The following is a 17,016-nucleotide window of genomic DNA, read 5'->3' as shown; positions in this document are numbered from 1 at the left end:
AGTTAATAAATATTTCAAGAGAGAGAATTGAGGCTATGCCAATATCTTGTTCCTTCTTAACCTTTCTCACCCACGAATTTTAGCATTCATTCCTAGATCCTGGTTGCAGCAGCTATTCCTGTGATGATTTATCTATTTTCCTCATTCCTTCTGTATTTATTAATTGAAACTGAAGAAAGACTTGTCTTTTCTCTTTTATTTCTTTATTCAATCATTTATTTATATCAGATTGGAGTCATAGATATCTCATGTTTTGAGTTATAGTATAATATTATACTATTATAATTTATTTTATTAATCAAATTTTCCTAATTTTTGTCATTGGAAGTTATTTTAGGTTGGCCCTGTGTTTTTTTGGCATGCCCCTTTTTCTAAGCATTTCTTTACTTCCTGGAACTGAAATGTTCCAGATGCATCTGGATTAAATAAGAATATTTATTCTTTAAATTCCTGAAAATTAAAACCTGAAAATTCAGAAATGTTTTTATTTTTACTGTGAATAACTAGAAGAACCATCAGTGATTTTATTTTATTTTTTTTAAATTTAATTTTATTTTTAAACTTTACATAATTGTATTAGTTTTGCCAAATATCAAAATAAATCCACCACAGGTATACATGTGTTCCCCATTCTGAACCCTCCTCCCTCCTCCCTCCCCACATCAGTGATTTTAAAAATCTTTTATAGGGAAAACCAGTTCCCTACAATTTAGAGCAGAGTAACTTGGGCAAAAGTGTATCAATTTTAAAATGCCTAAACCACAATTATCTATCATTTTACAATTTTTCTTCTCATGCTCCTATAACTCCCTCTCAGCCAGGATGCTGAAAGATTCCCACATGCCACGGCTGGAGTATATTCCTAAGAGTGCTTCCAAAATATTTCCAAAAGACCTATAGGTCTTTCAAGTGACACAAGTTGAAAGCAAAGCTTCTTCAAATTAAACAGAAAAAGATCTTTTTCCATCTAGAAAGTCATTTTCTATTTTAGAAGACTCATTTTTACCTCAATCATAAGATTAATAATATGATTTAACTATTTGTCTTCTTTATAAATTCTTCTCTTTGTATTATTTTTAGTCATTTTTGTTTTGCACATGAATAGTACCTTAAAATTTTTATTCCTTCTTCTCTATTAACTATATTTGCCTACCATTACTCAACATTCTTCTCTGTGCTACTAAATTACTCATGAACTTTATCTTCTTCCTCAATTAGGATTCTAAATTAAACTAAAACATACTAATAAAAAATAACAAAAGGAATATAGCCTATACCAATGTGCTGAATATCTCAAATTTCACCTTTGGTAGTTTGATACCAACTATCAAAGGAAATGTGTAAATGATATCTTTGAGCATGTTCATGTTTTTTTAACAGCTAGTCAAACAGTTGGAATCAAACTTCTACACAGTATACAAACAGCCTTTACCACAAAATGGCCTTTCTAGTCAAGAATTTTCTTCTCTTGATGGAAGTTTCTTTTCCTACCCTGCTGCTGCTAAGTACAATAAGGATCCACTCTGCTGCTAAAGCTTCAGGTTCTTATTCTTACTACTGTTGTGTCCATACAAGAAAGTTATTATATTGAGAAAAGAGGGTGAAGAATCTTCACCATTTACTTACCTAAGAAGATATTCTCTAGGTCCTAAACCACTATTTAAAAATGAATGTTTCTTGTTTCTGTATGTACATGCATGCATGCGTGCACATACATATACATACACACACATGCACACACACATCTGTATCTTCCATAAATGGTGGCATTATACACAATGCTCTGAACTTTGCTTTTTACACCTAACGTATCTTCAAGATTTTTTCATATTAGTATAGAAAGGTCTCATTAATTTTAACAGATACTCAACTTTTCTTAGCTTATTTTTAAGTTAGTGACTGCTAGTTCAAAACATGAACATCAAAAAATCTTAACAGAATACAACTAAATGTTTCATTTAATTTTCACTTAGTTCCCAAAGTCCATCATCAATTTTTAGAAAGACTGGGCCTCAGTGGGGAACAGAAAAGGAGAAAGGAAGTCTAGGGGGAACAGTAGTTAGGTTCTGGGGGCCTTGAAGGTTGGTCTAGGACCATTGTTATTCCATATATTTGGGGTTGTGCTATACCAGGATTTGGACCAGTCCATCAACTCCAATTCTGATAACTTCCAGAAAGCCAAAGCAGCAGATTAAAGTCCCTTCAAGATGCCCATGGGCCCACGGCCTCAGTATTTAAACTTCTGAAGAGGCACAGAAACAATGTACTTCTCTCCAGATGAGGAAAGGGCATCTGTTGGAAGCAAGCTACCTAGTTCCACACTAGGTTTTCAAAATACAGCTAGTTTAGTCTAACACTACACTAGACTAGCTCATGAGAAAAGATGAAAAACAGATTCTGCCACTCTATTTCACTACTGACTTGCCTTATTCTGTATTAATTTCATGAAAATATTGTTTATATATTAGTTGACCAGCAATATTATTAGGGGCTTCCTTGGTGGTTCAGATGGTAAAGTATCTGCCTACAATCCAGGAGACCTGGGTTCAATGCCTGGGTTGGGAAAATCCCAGGAGAAGGGAATAGCAACCCACTCCAGTATTCTTGCCTGGAGAATTCCATGGACAGAGGAGCCTGGCGGGCTACAGTCCACATGGTCACAAAGCATTGGACACAACTAAGTGACTAACACTTTCAGCAACAGTATTACCTACTGGGTTAATTCACAAAGGTTCCTTTTGAAAACACCTTAAAAGAAGGAATAAATAAACTATATGGGGTGATGGATGTGTTAATTAACTTGATTGTGGTAATCATTTCACAATGTAGATACACATTAAATGTAGGTCAAGAAGCAACAGAACCAGACGTGGAACAACAGATTGGTTCAAAATTGCGAAAGGGGTACATCAAGACTGTATATTGTCACTCTCTTTATTTAACTTATATGCAGAGTACATCATGTGAAGTACTGGGCTGGATGAATCACAGGCTGGCATCAAGATTGCCTTGAGAAACATTAACAACCTCAGATACGCAGAGGACACCACTCTAATGGCAGAAAGCAAAGAGGAACTAAACAGCCTCTTGATGAAGGTGCAAGAGTGAAAAAGCTGGCTTAAATGTAAGCATTCAAAAAGTTAAGATCATGGCATTCAGTCCCATCACTTCATGCAAATAGATGGGGAAAAAAGGGAAACAGTGACAGACTTTACTTTCTTGAGCTCCAAAACCACTCGGATGGTGACTGCAGCCATGAAATTAAAAGAAGCTTGCTCTTCGGAAGAAAAGCTATGACAAACCTCAACAGTGTATTAAAAAGCAGAGACGTCATTTTGCCCACAAAGGTCCATATAGTCAAAGGTATGGTTTTTCAAGTAGTCATGTACGGGTATGAGAGTTGAATCATAAAGAAGGCCAAGTGCCAAAGAATTGATGTTTTCAAACTGTGGTCCTGGAGAAGACTCTTAACAGTTCCTTGGACAGCAAGATCAAACCAGTCAATCCTAAATGAAATCAACCTCGACAATTCATTGGAATAACTGAGTTGAAGCTGAACCTCCAAAACTTTGGCCACCTGATGCGAAGAGCCAACTCACTGGAAAAGACCCTGATGCTGAGAAAGACTGAGGGCAGGAGAAGGGGGCAACAGAAAATAAGATGGTTGGATGGTATCACTGACTCAAAGGACGTGAGCATGAGCAAACTCCAGGAGATAGTGAAGGACAGGGAAGCCCAGCGTGCTGCAGTCCATGGTGTTGCAGAGAGTCGGACACAACTTAGTGACTGAACAACAATATGCATTGAATCGTCACATTGTATTCCTTAAAAAACAATCACATTGTATAACCTAAATATATGCAGTTTTTATTTGTTAATCATACTTCAATACAGCTGGAGAGAAAAAAGAAAAAAAGGAATAACAAGTAACAGAATCATTTCATACTTACGAAGTGCCTGATAGCAAAAATGGAGTGCGAACACCATCCACCACCACAATATTCCTTATGTTGGGTTTGGCTAGGGTTTTTTTCGATTTAGTCTGGGAAGCTTTAAGATAAAGTTCAGAGAAAAAATTAATTAAAATACAAGAAGTCAGGTAAGTTTTTACATTTTTAAAGATAGACATTCTAAGAGGGATTTTATCACTCCATGCCAAATTGCATTAGTCATTTACCAAACCACTACAACTAAAAAAAAAAGGATTAAGAAATTAGTGAGCATTTTCAAGTTTCCAAATAAAATTTAAGGCAAATATAGAGATTATACCTAGTGATAATATCACTTATGCCATTAACAAATTATTTTTATCAAGTGCTTGACAATCCATTTCACTGAAAGCAACCAATTAAGTCTGCCCTTAATACCTTAATACTCTTGCTTTTCTATGTAGAAATAAAGGCATCTGGTTGGTGACTACTGCAATTTGACAAAAACCTAGCACGCTTCCTGACTCTGTCTGACTCAATTTGTGTAGCTATTTTGTAACATCTAAAAAGCAACCTTTCTCTAATGTTTTAATTAAAAAAACAAAACATGAGTGGTGGTTAAAAAAGAAAAAAATAAATAATACTAAAATATGGAAAGTAAAACCCAAGTTCCGTCTTTATGCCCTCTGCTGCCCTATTGCAAACTAAAGCCTGTTCAGCACGAGTACATTCCCTTTTCCTCCCATCAAATCAGCTGATCACATTCCTTTGTCTTAACATGTGCCCTCTTGTACCACTATCAACATCAATGTTAAAACAAACCACTTGTAGGACAGTGTTAAACACCAGTAACATGACAAGGCTTAAGTCTCACAAAGGTTTACAATATAGTTGGGGAGAGAGAAACACAAAAACTGTTTAAGAGCAATATAAATAAGAATATTCTAAATGCCAGAAAAATGGTATTTAACGTGGTATTCAATGTGACTTTCTCCCAGCTGGCAAGAAACAGATCTATCTGTGTGACTGCAATAAGAATTTCTGAGTAAACATTAGAATTAGGTGAAATGTGAAATGAGATGGAAAGGAATTATTATTATTCTTTGTGAGGTTAATACATATCTATATTCTAGTTAGAGTTTAGAAGCCAAAGAAAATATATTTTTTATATGACAACATGAAACTTTTCTGGGTGGGATTAAATAACAGACCCCTGGGAATACACTATATGTAAAACAATATAAAATATCATCTTGTATTTCCACTGAATTTACAGATTTCAAAGTGTTTGAGATATCTTAATAACTACTTGAGGTTAACATGGCTAAAATTATTATTCTTTGTTAGATAAAAAACTATAAAGCAGGGAAATGACATGATGAGTTGAAGGTCAAACTGCCCAGAAAGAAGTAGAACTGAATCAAAGCAGAGTTCTTCTGAATCTTGGTAAGGTATTTTTTTTAATTAAGTGATTATCCAGGTAGAAATACCACAACAAGACCAAAATCAGAAGTCATAGATCAATATAGGACCCAGGCAAGTGAATATACAAAACTACCGCAGGTTCTACAAAAGTATGTATTCAACAGTGAAGAAGCCTAATCCGCTGGGTTTACCAAGGGTCTAAAAGACCATATAGTATCAACAAATTTCTTTTTTCACTTCATATTGACTAAACAACCTTCTTTTATTAACTAGTCACACCTATTTCAGGTATGCATCCTCTTGCACATGCACTAAGATGATACTCAGTAACAGAAGCCTGTCACTGAAAGTGTAAAAAGTTAACTTTTGGCTTCACAATCATTTTTAGGACTGGGGCTTCCCTGGTGGCTTAGCGGGAAAGAATCCACCTGCCAATGCAGGAGACACCGGTTAGATCCCTGGGTCAGGAAGAGCCCCTGGAGGAGGAAATGGCAACCCACTCCATTATTCTTGCCTGGGACAATCCCATGAACAAAGGAGCCTGGTGAGCTACAACCTGTGAGGCCACAAAGAGTTGGACATGAGTGACTCGCACACACGCATCTTTAGGACTGACAGCCCGTAGCTGAGTAAACTAACCAACCAGAACCTGAGCAAACTAACAAAGAACAAATGAACAAACACAGAACCTCAGTGACTCCATAGGCTCCAGATCCCAGAAAGAAGCCTCCTGCCAACATCCTCAAGCCACCTTACACCATGCACTATCATTACTGATTGGTCCTGTATTGTTTTAATTTGAAGGCAACAGTGATGTTCTTATTGATCATAAAAAGGGGAGAGTTAGAAAATTAGTTTTTGTTTTTATTCAAAATTCACAAATCTAGATCCTATAATCTAACTTTTAAATCAGAAATATTTTTATTTTTTACAAATTACTGTACCTGCGGCAGCTTGTAGCTGGGAGGAACTGCTCAGAGGTCTCATACCTGGAAGACAAAATCAAGTGTTTACAAAAAGCAGTACAATTCCATGTTTGCACAAGATGCTTACACATTCAAGTCTAATCTTAAAAACAAAGAACAAATGAAACTTACAAAATCTGAGGGCCCATTTTGATGTATTGGGAAGATTTTTTAAAGTGTAAGTCAAGAGGGAAGTCATTCTGAAATCTGAAAAAGAAAACAAAAAGACTTTCTGGGTTATTTGAACAACCTGCAGTTTAAACTGTAGGCTATGATCTCTGATATCTCACCCATGGGTTACTATAAAATACTTAAAAATTTACTCTATTACCAACTACCTTTCCCCTAATATTATAGCTATGTAGACATAGCTTTCATAACATGCAAACCACTAATCTAATCATTAATTCTCATAAGGACCTGTGAAGTAAGCATGATTATTGTACTTTTTGTGAGATTAGAAACTGAAGTATACAGGAATTGAGTAACTAGTAAGAGGCAGAGCTATGATTTGAAGCCAGACAGTCTAGTCCAGCAGTATTCTTGGCTGGAGAATCCCATGACAGAGGAACCTGGTGGGCTATAGTCCAGAGGATCACGAAGAGTTGGACATGACTGAAGCGACTGAGCACGCACGCATGCTAGCTCCAGAGGTTATGTTTTTCTCTAGGGTCAAAGGGGTACAGACTATTGGATAGGATCAGGAAGCCACCAGTGTGACTTTCCTGATTTTGATGCTTGTATTGTGATGATGTAGAATGCCTTGTGTAATATTTGTATTTGAAGGGGATACACACTAAAGAATTCAAAGTATCACTTCTTACCTGATATAAGAAAAAAAGTTCATATACTACACTTGCTACTTTTTTATAAGCTTGATATTATTTCAAAATAATAAAAATACAAAACTCCTACATATTAAAACATATTTAAAATATATTAAAACATTTTCCTAAATTCCTCATAATGAGTTCCTATGAAACAGTAAGAAAAAAATGGGCAAACGATATGAACAAAGTGTTCATGGAAATGGAAACACAAATGGCTCTTAGATACATGTTCAATCTCACTCATAAAAGAAATACAAATTACAGCCACAGAGAGGTATACCATTTGACTTAGAGGTCTGACATTCACTGTGTGGTAGAGGCTGCACAAACAGGCTCTCTCATATACTGCTGCTGAGAGTATAAACTGCTGCACCTCCACAGGTACATTCCTATGGAGGCCAATTTGGCAATTAACTGTCAAAAAATTACAACTACACCTAACTTCTGATCAGTAACTCCATTTCTCTGAATTTTTATTTACATGGTTGGTCGGTGTAAACAAAGAATACATCAGAAGTGATGCTGCTGCTAAGTCACTTTAGTCGTGTCCAACTCTGCGTGACCCCATAGATGGCAGCCCACCAGGCTCCCCCATCCCTGGGATTCTCCAGGCAAGAACACTGGAGTGGGTTGCCATTTCCTTCTCCAATGCATGAAAGTGAAAAGTGAAAGTGAAGTCGCTCAGTCGTGTCCGACTCTTAGCGACCCCATGGACTGCAGCCTACCAGGCTCCTCCGTCCATGGGATTTTCCATGCAAGAGTACTGGAGTGGGGTGCCATTGCCTTCTCTGAGACGTCACTTTTTAGATTCGGCTGTAAGAGATACTGCAGTTCCCATCTTGGTCTGTCTCTCAGATAACTCGCTCCAGGAGAAGGCAGCTGGCATGTCAGGAACAGCCCCACAAAGAGGCTCTCATGATGAGGCAGGAGGATGACAACTCCTGTCAACAGTCATGTGAGTGAGCTTGGAAGTGGATCCTCTAGCACAGACAAGTTTTCGGATGACTACAAGCCTGGACAACATTCTGACTGCAACCTCATGAGAAACTCAAAGCCAGAACAACCCAGCCAAGTCACTCCAGATTCCTGGCCCTCAGAAACTGTATAACAAATTTTTATTGTTTTAAGCTACTAAATTTTGGAGTAATTTGTTACACAACAATTGTTTGTTGTTCAGTCACTAAGTCATGTCTGACTCTTTGAGATCCCATGAACTGCAGCATGCCATTCTTCCCCATCCTTCACAACGTCTCAGAGTTTGCTCAAATTCATGTCTGTTGAGTCGAGGATGTTATCTAATCTCATCTCATCCTCTGCCACCCTCTTCTTTTGCCTTCAATCTTTCCCAGCATCAGGCTCTTTTTCAATGAATGGGCTCTTCCCACTAGATGGCCAAAGTATTAGAGCTTCAGCATCCAATGAAAATTCCTTCCGATGAATATTCAGGGTTGATTTCCTTTAGGATTGACTGGTTTGATCTCCCCGCAGTCCAAGGAACTCTCAGGAGTCTTCTCTAGCACCGCAATTCGAAAGCATTAATTCTTTGGTGCTCAGCCTTTTTTGTGGTCCAACTCTATACAGCAATAGCTAATATAAAAGCCTTATTTAATTTCTCTTAGGTCTTCATAGGCTAAAAAGAGATGTCCTGTGGCTTCCAAAAAGAAAAAAAAATCACATTTATCAAATACATGGATTGAAAAGAGGAGTCCAACCTCTCACCAGCTCACCAGCTTGTATATGTTCAACGACTCTGGCCAGGAATACACAAACTGGCCCATGAGATGAGGACCACTTTATCCAGAAGCAACATTTGATGCCATTTGAGTCTGGAATACAAGTCTCCTTCAGTTCAGTTCAGTTCAGTCACTCAGTCGTGTCCGACTCTTTGCGACCCCATGAATCCCAGCACGCCAGGCCTCCCTGTCCATCACCAACTCCCGGAGTTCACTCAGACTCACGTCCATCGAAGTCAGTGATGCCATCCAGCCATCTCATCCTCGGACCTCCCCTTCTCCTCCTGCCCCCAATCCCTCCCTGCATCAGAGTCTTTTCCAATGAGTCAACTCTTCACATGAGGTGGCCAAAGTACTGGAGTTTCAGCTTTAGCATCATTCCTTCCAAAGAAATCCCAGGGCTGATCTCCTTCAGAATGGACTGGTTGGATCTCCTTGCAGTCCAAGGGACTCTCAAGAGTCTTCTCCAACACCACAGTTCAAAAGCATCAATTCTTCGGCACTCAGCCTTCTTCACAGTTCAACTCTCACATCCATACATGAACACAGGAAAAACCATAGCCTTGACTAGACGGACCTTTGTTGGCAAAGTAATGTCTCTGCTTTTGAATATGCTATCTAGGTTGGTCATAACTTTCCTTCCAAGGAGTAAGAGTCTTTTAATTTCATGGCTGCAGTCACCATCTGCAGTGATTTTAGAAACTGGTCAATCTAATCACACTAGGACCACAGCCTTGTCTAACTCAATGAAACTAAGCCATGCCCGTGGGGCAATCCAAGACGGGCGGGTCATGGTGTAGAGATCTGACAGAATGTGGTCCACTGGAGAAGGGAATGGCAAACCACTTCAGTATTCTTTCCTTGAGAACCCCATGAACTGTATGAAAAGGCAAAATGATAGGATACTGAAAGAGGAACTCCCCAGGTCAGTAGGTGCCCAATATGCTACTGGAGATCAGTGGAGAAATAACTCCAGAAAGAATGAAGGGATAGAGCCAGAGCAAAAACAATACCCAGCTGTGGATGTGACTGGTGATAGAAGCAAGGTCCGATGCTGTAAAGAGCAATATTGCATAGGAACCTGGAATGTCAGATCCATGATTCAAGGCAAATTGGAAGTGGTCAAACAAGAGATGGCAAGAGTGAATGTCGACATTCTAGGAATCAGCGAACTAAAATGGACTGGAATGGATGAATTTAACTCAGATGACCATTATATCTACTACTGCAGGCAGGAATCCCTCAGAAGAAATGAAGTAGCCATCATGGTCAACAAAAGAGTCCGAAATGCAGTACTTATATGCAATCTCAAAAATGACAGAATGATCTCTGTTCGTTTCCAAGGCAAACCATTCAATATCACAGTAATCCAAGTCTATGCTCCAACCAGTAACACTGAAGAAGCTGAACGGTTCTATGAAGACCTACAAGACCTTTTAGAACTAACACCCAAAAGAGATGTCCTTTTCATTATAGGAGACTGGAATGCAAAAGTAGGAAGTAAAGAAACACCTGGAGTAACAGGCAAATTTGGCCTTGGAATATGGAATGAAGCAGGGCAAAGACTGATAGAGTTTTGCCAAGAAAATGCACTGGTCATAGCAAACAAGTCTCCTTAAGTAAAGCTTATTTCGAAATAAAATTCATGAAAACAGTCAAGAAAATAAAAAAAGGGACACCTTGCTCTAACAGATATCAAAACTTTCTACAAAGCACCAGGAATTAAACAGTGCTGAACCTAAAGGAAATCAGTCCTGAATACTCATTTGAAGTACTGATCCTGAAACTCCAATACTTTGGCCACCTGATGCCAAGAACTGACTCATTGGAAAAGACCCTGATGCTGGGAAAGATTGAAGGCAGGAGGAGAAGGGGACGACAGAGGATGAGATTGTTGGATGGCATCACCAATTCAATGGATATGAGTTTGAGTAAGCTCCAGGAATTGGTGATGGACAGGGAAGCGTGCTGCAGTCCATGAGGTTGCAAAGAGTCAGACACGACTCAGCAACTGCACTGAACTGAATCAACAGAACAGGATGTAGTAAGTTCATAAGCATACTCATGTGTATGAGAACTTAGTATATAATAAAGAAAACATTTCAAATAAGTGGGAGAAAGATGACTTACTCAATAGATTTTCTGGGGAAATGTCTAACCACTTGGAAAAAAATTAGATCCATAGCTCACACTGTATGTACAAATTACAGATGGATTAATCTAAATAAATACTTTTTAACCTGCTACAAGAAAATATCAGAGAATATTTTTATAATCTTAAATGGGGAAAGGTTTCCAACATATGGGATGACACCCAGAGGCCATAATGGAAAGTAACTAAAAAATCTGATTAAATAAGCATTTAAAATATCTACACAGTAAAAGATACTAAAATAAAGTTAAAAGGCTAACAATAGATTCAGAGAAAACATTTGTAACATGGAAAACAAGGGGTTAAAACTCATATTCCATAAAGAGTTATACTTGTGCTCGCTATTAGTATCAGTAGGTGATGGTATAAAGGTCTTTAGTTCCCCTTTATGAAAGCTACAATGAGAAAAATAGCATTTCTGTCCTTGATGGAGCTTATGATTTTGCTCAGAGTACAAGAAACAAAAAAGTCAGAGAGTCAAACAGTGACCTAAATCAGGGGCTGGCAAACTACAACCCATGGGCCTCTAGCTAATATAGATTTCACATTTTTAAAGAGTTGTAGAGCAAAATAAAACAAAGAATATATGGCAGAGATCAATGTGGGTTATAAAGCCTAAACTATTTACTACCTGGCCCTTTACAGAAAAAGTTTGCCATTCCTGATCTAAACAATAAGTACTACACTGAATTAAATGAAAAAGCATTGCATGGGCAGGACAAGCTTTGAACTGTAAAAACCTTATAAGTTGGAGGGCCTTTGTTGAACATCAAGAATCCTTTCTTGTAAATTAAGAGGTCACTGCTCATCCAGATTCTGCTTAACGTGCTCAGTGATGGAAGACTCACCATTTGACTTAAGCTTTAAACAGAAACCTCTCTTCTTCCCATACTCCTCAATTCAGTCTCAACTTCCCTGCCATTTCCCCCTGCCTCTTCCTTCTCCCTCTCCTGAGGAACAATCTGGTGAAAAGTGGCACAAATTTATGCCCGAATCTGGCTCTGCCACCTAGCAAGTAATTTATATAAATCACCATGCCCCCCAAACTTTACCTACAAAACGTTAAGTAACAATTTGGGGATCGTGAGGATTAAATGAGATGGCGGTGAAACGACCTAGAGGGTCCTCAACATCACTTTTTGGAATCAATTAATTTATTCCAGGGCTCAAGCGTCTCTCTCCAGCACAAAAACAGCTATCATGTAGTGCAGAGCTCTTGACTAGAAGTTAGTAGACACAGGCTACCACCTGTGGCCATGGGTAAACTGACTCACTCTGATTCATGGGCTTCACCGATGCAGTGAAGGAGATCAAAGACCAGATGATCTTCGGTTCCCTCCTGAATGAGAAAATGATCTTGAGCCTTGGCTGTCGGAGCCGGACACAGGAATGCCTCAGTTCGTCTGACAATCGAGTTCCAAAAAAGCCACACAACCGAGATTCACCCTCGAAAGCTTTATAAAAGGGGTAATACTCCTGGCCCTGTTGCGATTCTCAATAGCCGCCGACCTGCCTACAGGCAAAATAGGGGTTACAACACCACTGGAACACAGGCCAGCGCTTTTAACCGACACACACACACACAAATTAGTTAACTTGCGGTGATAAATTAAAAGGCATAGGCGACATCGTTGCTCGGAGCTACAGACAGAACGCTAGGCCAAATTACTGCCCAAACTGCACTCGTACCGGAGACCCGGACTGAGAAACTTCCTTCCGCTCCCTCGAACTCCAGGGAGTGGAGGCCAGGCGGCCGGGGGCACAGGCGTAGCAGGCGGGAAACTGCGGACCCCGCCGGAGAAAGGGCAGGCGGTAGCCGAGCGCACGCCCCTTCTCACCTTAGGTCTCGTCGGCTGAGTCTCCAGCAGCAGGCAAGGCTCCCGCCCGTATGACAGGACCAGACGGGTACCAAGAGGCGGGGCCTCCCTGGAAAGGACCCTTCGCGGGCCTCACAGGCTTCCCTGCCTGCCCGCCGGCTGCCTGACTGGAAAATCCGGAAAGCTGTCCTCTCTGAGCTTTCTTCCTTTCCTGCGGAGAAAGTGTCCTTTTTTTTCGGCTAACGGGGAGTTAGCCGGAAGCGAAGGGCAAGGTTAAGGAGCCGGCGGCAACTCGCCATCGGGGTTTCAGTCGCGGGTTTTCAGTCAGGCAGTACGTCGGGCGCCTGGGCAGTGCCAGGCTGAGGGAAGAAAAGTCCTCTACTCGGCTGCCCGCACTTGAAGGGCTTTCCACTTTCGTCCGCTCCCGCTCAAGATGGTGGCCTCTCGAGCAATTGGCAGCCTCAGCCGCTTTACTGCCTCCAGGACGCTCCGCTGCTCAGGTGAGGCCTGGTTGAAGGCACCCCACGGCCCCGGGACAGAACTGCGGAGACCCGGGAGCCGCGTCTCCCCATGGCTGCCACCTCCCTGCCGCGGCCCTGGATGAGGGGGAGTGATGCTGCTCTGAGACCCGGTCTCATTCCCTGGCGCAGCGACTGACATTTTCTCTCTCGTTTTGAGTCCTGCAGCTGTTTCAGGCTTCGTAGCCCCTAACGTCTCTGAGTCTTGTCCACCCGGTCTGGCATTTTCCGCAGGTCTCCTCTTAGTTTCTTTAATGATGGCCTTGAACCTGTCCCTACTGGATTGGGAGGACTAAGAGAACAAGGACAGTCCAATCTGTCACATCTTCGTGCTTCACTGCACCTTGCCTGTAACGGGGAGCATCTTATTTACTTCTTGTATGAAATTAACCAGTCTTGCAAATGACTGCCATTCCCTGCGCTTTTCCCTCACAACCTTTTACCTATTACCACACTGGGTAGATGCAGTCCATGGGGTCGCTAAGAGTCGGACACGACTGAGCGACTTCACTTTCACGCATTGGAGAAGAAAATGGCAACCCACTCCAGTATTCTTGCCTGGAGAATCCCAGGGATGGGGGAGCCTGGTGGGCTGCCGTCTATGGGGTCGCACAGAGTCGGACACGACTGAAGTGACTTAGCAGTAGCACGCTTCAACAGGAAGCTGAACTTTTGCAGCTCCAGTAATTCCAGTGTGAATGTATAATATGTAGAATTTCAAGAGGCAGATTCTGCAACTTTCCAGAAGAAGCACTTAAAAAAAAAAAAATGCAGATACCTTGTATCTTAAAGAACAAGATGTTAGATAATTTTACCAACTATTTCTACCCTTGTTTCTGACTATACCCGGTTAGCTTGCATTAGCTGTATTGTCTTTTTCTCTTCAAACTGGCAGTGAAAGAGTTAAAGTGGGTGCTTGTGGAAAATTAAGCATTTTCCTTCTGTCTCAAATCTGTAAGGTGAAATGTGACTGTTTGTTGCATGTTGTACTTAATATCGGTTACTTAATTAGAAATATAATTTATAAAATGCCTTCCTCCTTCTGAATCACTGTATGCTGTTTTTAGAGGCGTTCCTTTACTGTAAGGGACTAATTTTGAATGTTTGAACCTTTTCTGCTTTGTTATTTTGACCAATGTTTTTAGTCTCCACGGGACTGCTCTGTATGTGTGTGCATACCTGTCATAACACTACAGAAAATTGAAATGTTGCAAAGATTGGGGGAAAGGGTTAAGCAAAAAATAATCACCCTTTCTCTTACTACTCACATACCTACAGTTAGTATTCAGTCATGTTACCTGACAGTTTGATTGTTTTCCACATTTTTGGTTTAACACTTTAAAATTATCAGATGTATATTTTTGAACTTCCGTTTCATTGATTTTAAGGTAATGCAATTAAAAGCATTAGATTTGGAGTGTGACTTCTCAGTTTCAATCTGGCTCTGCCTTTTACCCACTGGTGACCTTACCCTTTGGTGACCTTGGGCAAGTCATTTCTATGTCTGTTTTCTCTTTTGTGAAATGGGGAATAATACCATCTTGTGAGCTTTAAAGGGCGTATTTTAGGTGTAAAGCAATTTTTCATGGAGTAAGTGCTATTATTATTAATAAATATTAGCTATTATTAACTCTTCCCTGCCCTGAAGAATTATGATTTTATATATCTGAGACTTTTTTAAAGTAATTTTTACATTGTGCATGTGTGATAAAGTTACAAGCTTACTTTTTCTATATTTTTTGTATAGAAATATAGATACACATATGTGTATCTATATTTTGCATTCTGTTTTAACCTATAAGAAAATATGGCTGAGGGGAAAGATAAATTGGGGGATTGGTACTGACATACACATGCTACTGTATGTAAAACAGATAACTAATAAGAACCTGCTATAAAGCCCAGGGAACTCAGTACTCTGTAGTGACCTATATGGGATTAGAATCTAAAAAAGAGTGGATACATTTATGTGTATAACTGATTTCTTTGTTGTACAGCAGAAACTAAGACAATATTGTGTTGATAAATCAACTGTACTCTAATAAAAATTAATTTAAAATTTCTTAAAGAAAATATGACTTATTAGTTATTGCCCCTTTTAGTAACAATGTATAAATTTTGAAAAAAAAAAAGGCCTAGAAAGTGAATTTAAAATTACTTGCATACTTGGATTGCCACTTAGACTGAAAAGACTAACACTAATTAAAAGTCTGTGCCTAGGTAGTGCCAGACTTTTAATGAGACTATGATATTTAATGATGGATGATTAAAATTCTTCACACTGATTTGTACTTCTTGAAGTTTTAACCCATTCCTGCATGAGTGCTATAATTCTGAGTGTGACTATCAAATGAAGATCACATCTTGATCAAAATATCTTAATTCCCACTCTTATTCTCTACCCCCCACTCCTATTCTAATCCAAATTCCTAATTACATAAGTAGTAGAACAATTTCTCAGGTAATGAATTGAAGGCAGATATCTTAGCAGATGGTGTATATTTAAATTTGACTCTTACTTACATAATCCTGTCCCTTCACCAGGACTAGATATTGAGAAAAACTGTTAATTGTTAACAACCATAGTAACACGTTCATATTTGAAATATGTATCAGCATAATCCAGCTCTCTCCACTGCTATAGTCTTAGGTCTTGTAGGTATCTTCTTGAGTTAAAATGATTAAAAAGTAGAGTAAAGGGTTCTCTCTCTTTTGCTGGTGTGGGAAATATGGGTGAAAGTTCACCCAGCTGCTCTGAAGTAAGCTTTCCTAGTTAGGTTAGTGAGTAAGGCTGTATTCTAAAAACAAAGCTACCCTGTATTTCAACTTAATTTAGTTTATTGTGATTTGGAATTGTTTTCCAGTTCAGATATGGTTGTATATTTGGTGATTTTTCTCTTTTTTTATCTCTTGATTTAGTGTATGTCTCTATGGGTGTGGGGCAGGGGGTGGCGCAAAGGCAAGTTGTCTCCGATATTTAGTCTTCAGAATTACAACCCTTGTCCCTCCACCTGCTCTATTTTCTTTTTTTTCTTAGGTGCGTATCTTCTAACATATTTACGTTTCTTGTCTTTTGTCTATCTTTCCACCTCACCTCTCCCACCCTGCATCCCTAATCAATTCACACTCACTAATTCAGTTTACCCTGTTCTAGTTATAATTGCTTATTACCTGGTTTCTCCCCCACAGAATGTTTAGTTTATTGGCAAACTCTCTTTTCATGCCAAACCTATTTTCACCTCCTCCACAGAGACAGGGATTTTTATCTTGCTGCTCACTCTGGGTGCCTGGAGCAGTTCTGTTAGACTGCACTAGACTTTAGTTGCACAATGAATGACTCCGAGATGATGTTGGAGGAGATTGCAATTTACTTGAGGGAAACAGCTGCTACAGATGCAGTGATTAGAGAACCAAACAGTGAGTAATAAAGATAAAAATTGGGGCAGGGAAGGGAAAGATTGTTGTAGGCAGAATCTCAAAATAAGGCTTTGTGAAACTGCAATACTGTGGTGCTGGAGAAGACTCTTGAGAGTCCCTTGACTGCAAGGAGATCCAACCAGTCCATCCTAAAGGAGACTGGTCCTGGGTGTTCATTGGAAGGACTGATGTTGAAGCTGAAACTCCAATCCTTTGGCCACCTGATGAGA

At 39.6% G+C, this 17,016-nt stretch overlaps 2 protein-coding genes across 5 annotated transcripts in view; one reads left to right on the top strand and one right to left on the bottom strand.

Moving 5' to 3' along the window:
• Positions 1–12,924, bottom strand: part of HADHB (hydroxyacyl-CoA dehydrogenase trifunctional multienzyme complex subunit beta) — a 30,100-nt gene extending 17,176 nt beyond the window's left edge. The window contains exons 1-5 of one of the 4 annotated variants that reach the window (XM_086325932.1): positions 12,724–12,924; positions 12,309–12,547; positions 6,452–6,526; positions 6,299–6,343; positions 3,951–4,050 (exon numbers count right to left, since the gene is read on the bottom strand). In XM_086325932.1, the coding sequence (XP_086182058.1) occupies positions 3,951–4,050; positions 6,299–6,343; positions 6,452–6,526; positions 12,309–12,318 (230 nt within the window). In that variant the 5' untranslated portion in view covers positions 12,319–12,547; positions 12,724–12,924. The remainder of the gene's footprint in view (positions 1–3,950; positions 4,051–6,298; positions 6,344–6,451; positions 6,527–12,308; positions 12,548–12,723) is intronic. The other 3 variants (XM_086325931.1, XM_086325934.1, XM_086325933.1) reach the window with 3 other exon arrangements.
• A 283-nt stretch (positions 12,925–13,207) lies between these two features.
• The window catches only part of HADHA (hydroxyacyl-CoA dehydrogenase trifunctional multienzyme complex subunit alpha), a 42,311-nt gene continuing 38,502 nt past the window's right edge, over positions 13,208–17,016 (top strand). The window contains exon 1 of the mRNA XM_086325930.1: positions 13,208–13,351. Within this exon, the coding sequence (XP_086182056.1) occupies positions 13,285–13,351 (67 nt within the window). The 5' untranslated portion in view covers positions 13,208–13,284. The remainder of the gene's footprint in view (positions 13,352–17,016) is intronic.

The sequence above is a fragment of the Bos grunniens genome, chromosome 11 (genome assembly GCF_055505025.1).
Source record: "Bos grunniens cultivar Pamir isolate PY7600 chromosome 11, Bosgru_T2T1.0, whole genome shotgun sequence".
NCBI classification, from domain to species: Eukaryota; Metazoa; Chordata; class Mammalia; order Artiodactyla; family Bovidae; genus Bos; species Bos grunniens.
This window is presented reverse-complemented; position numbering and strand designations above follow the sequence as displayed.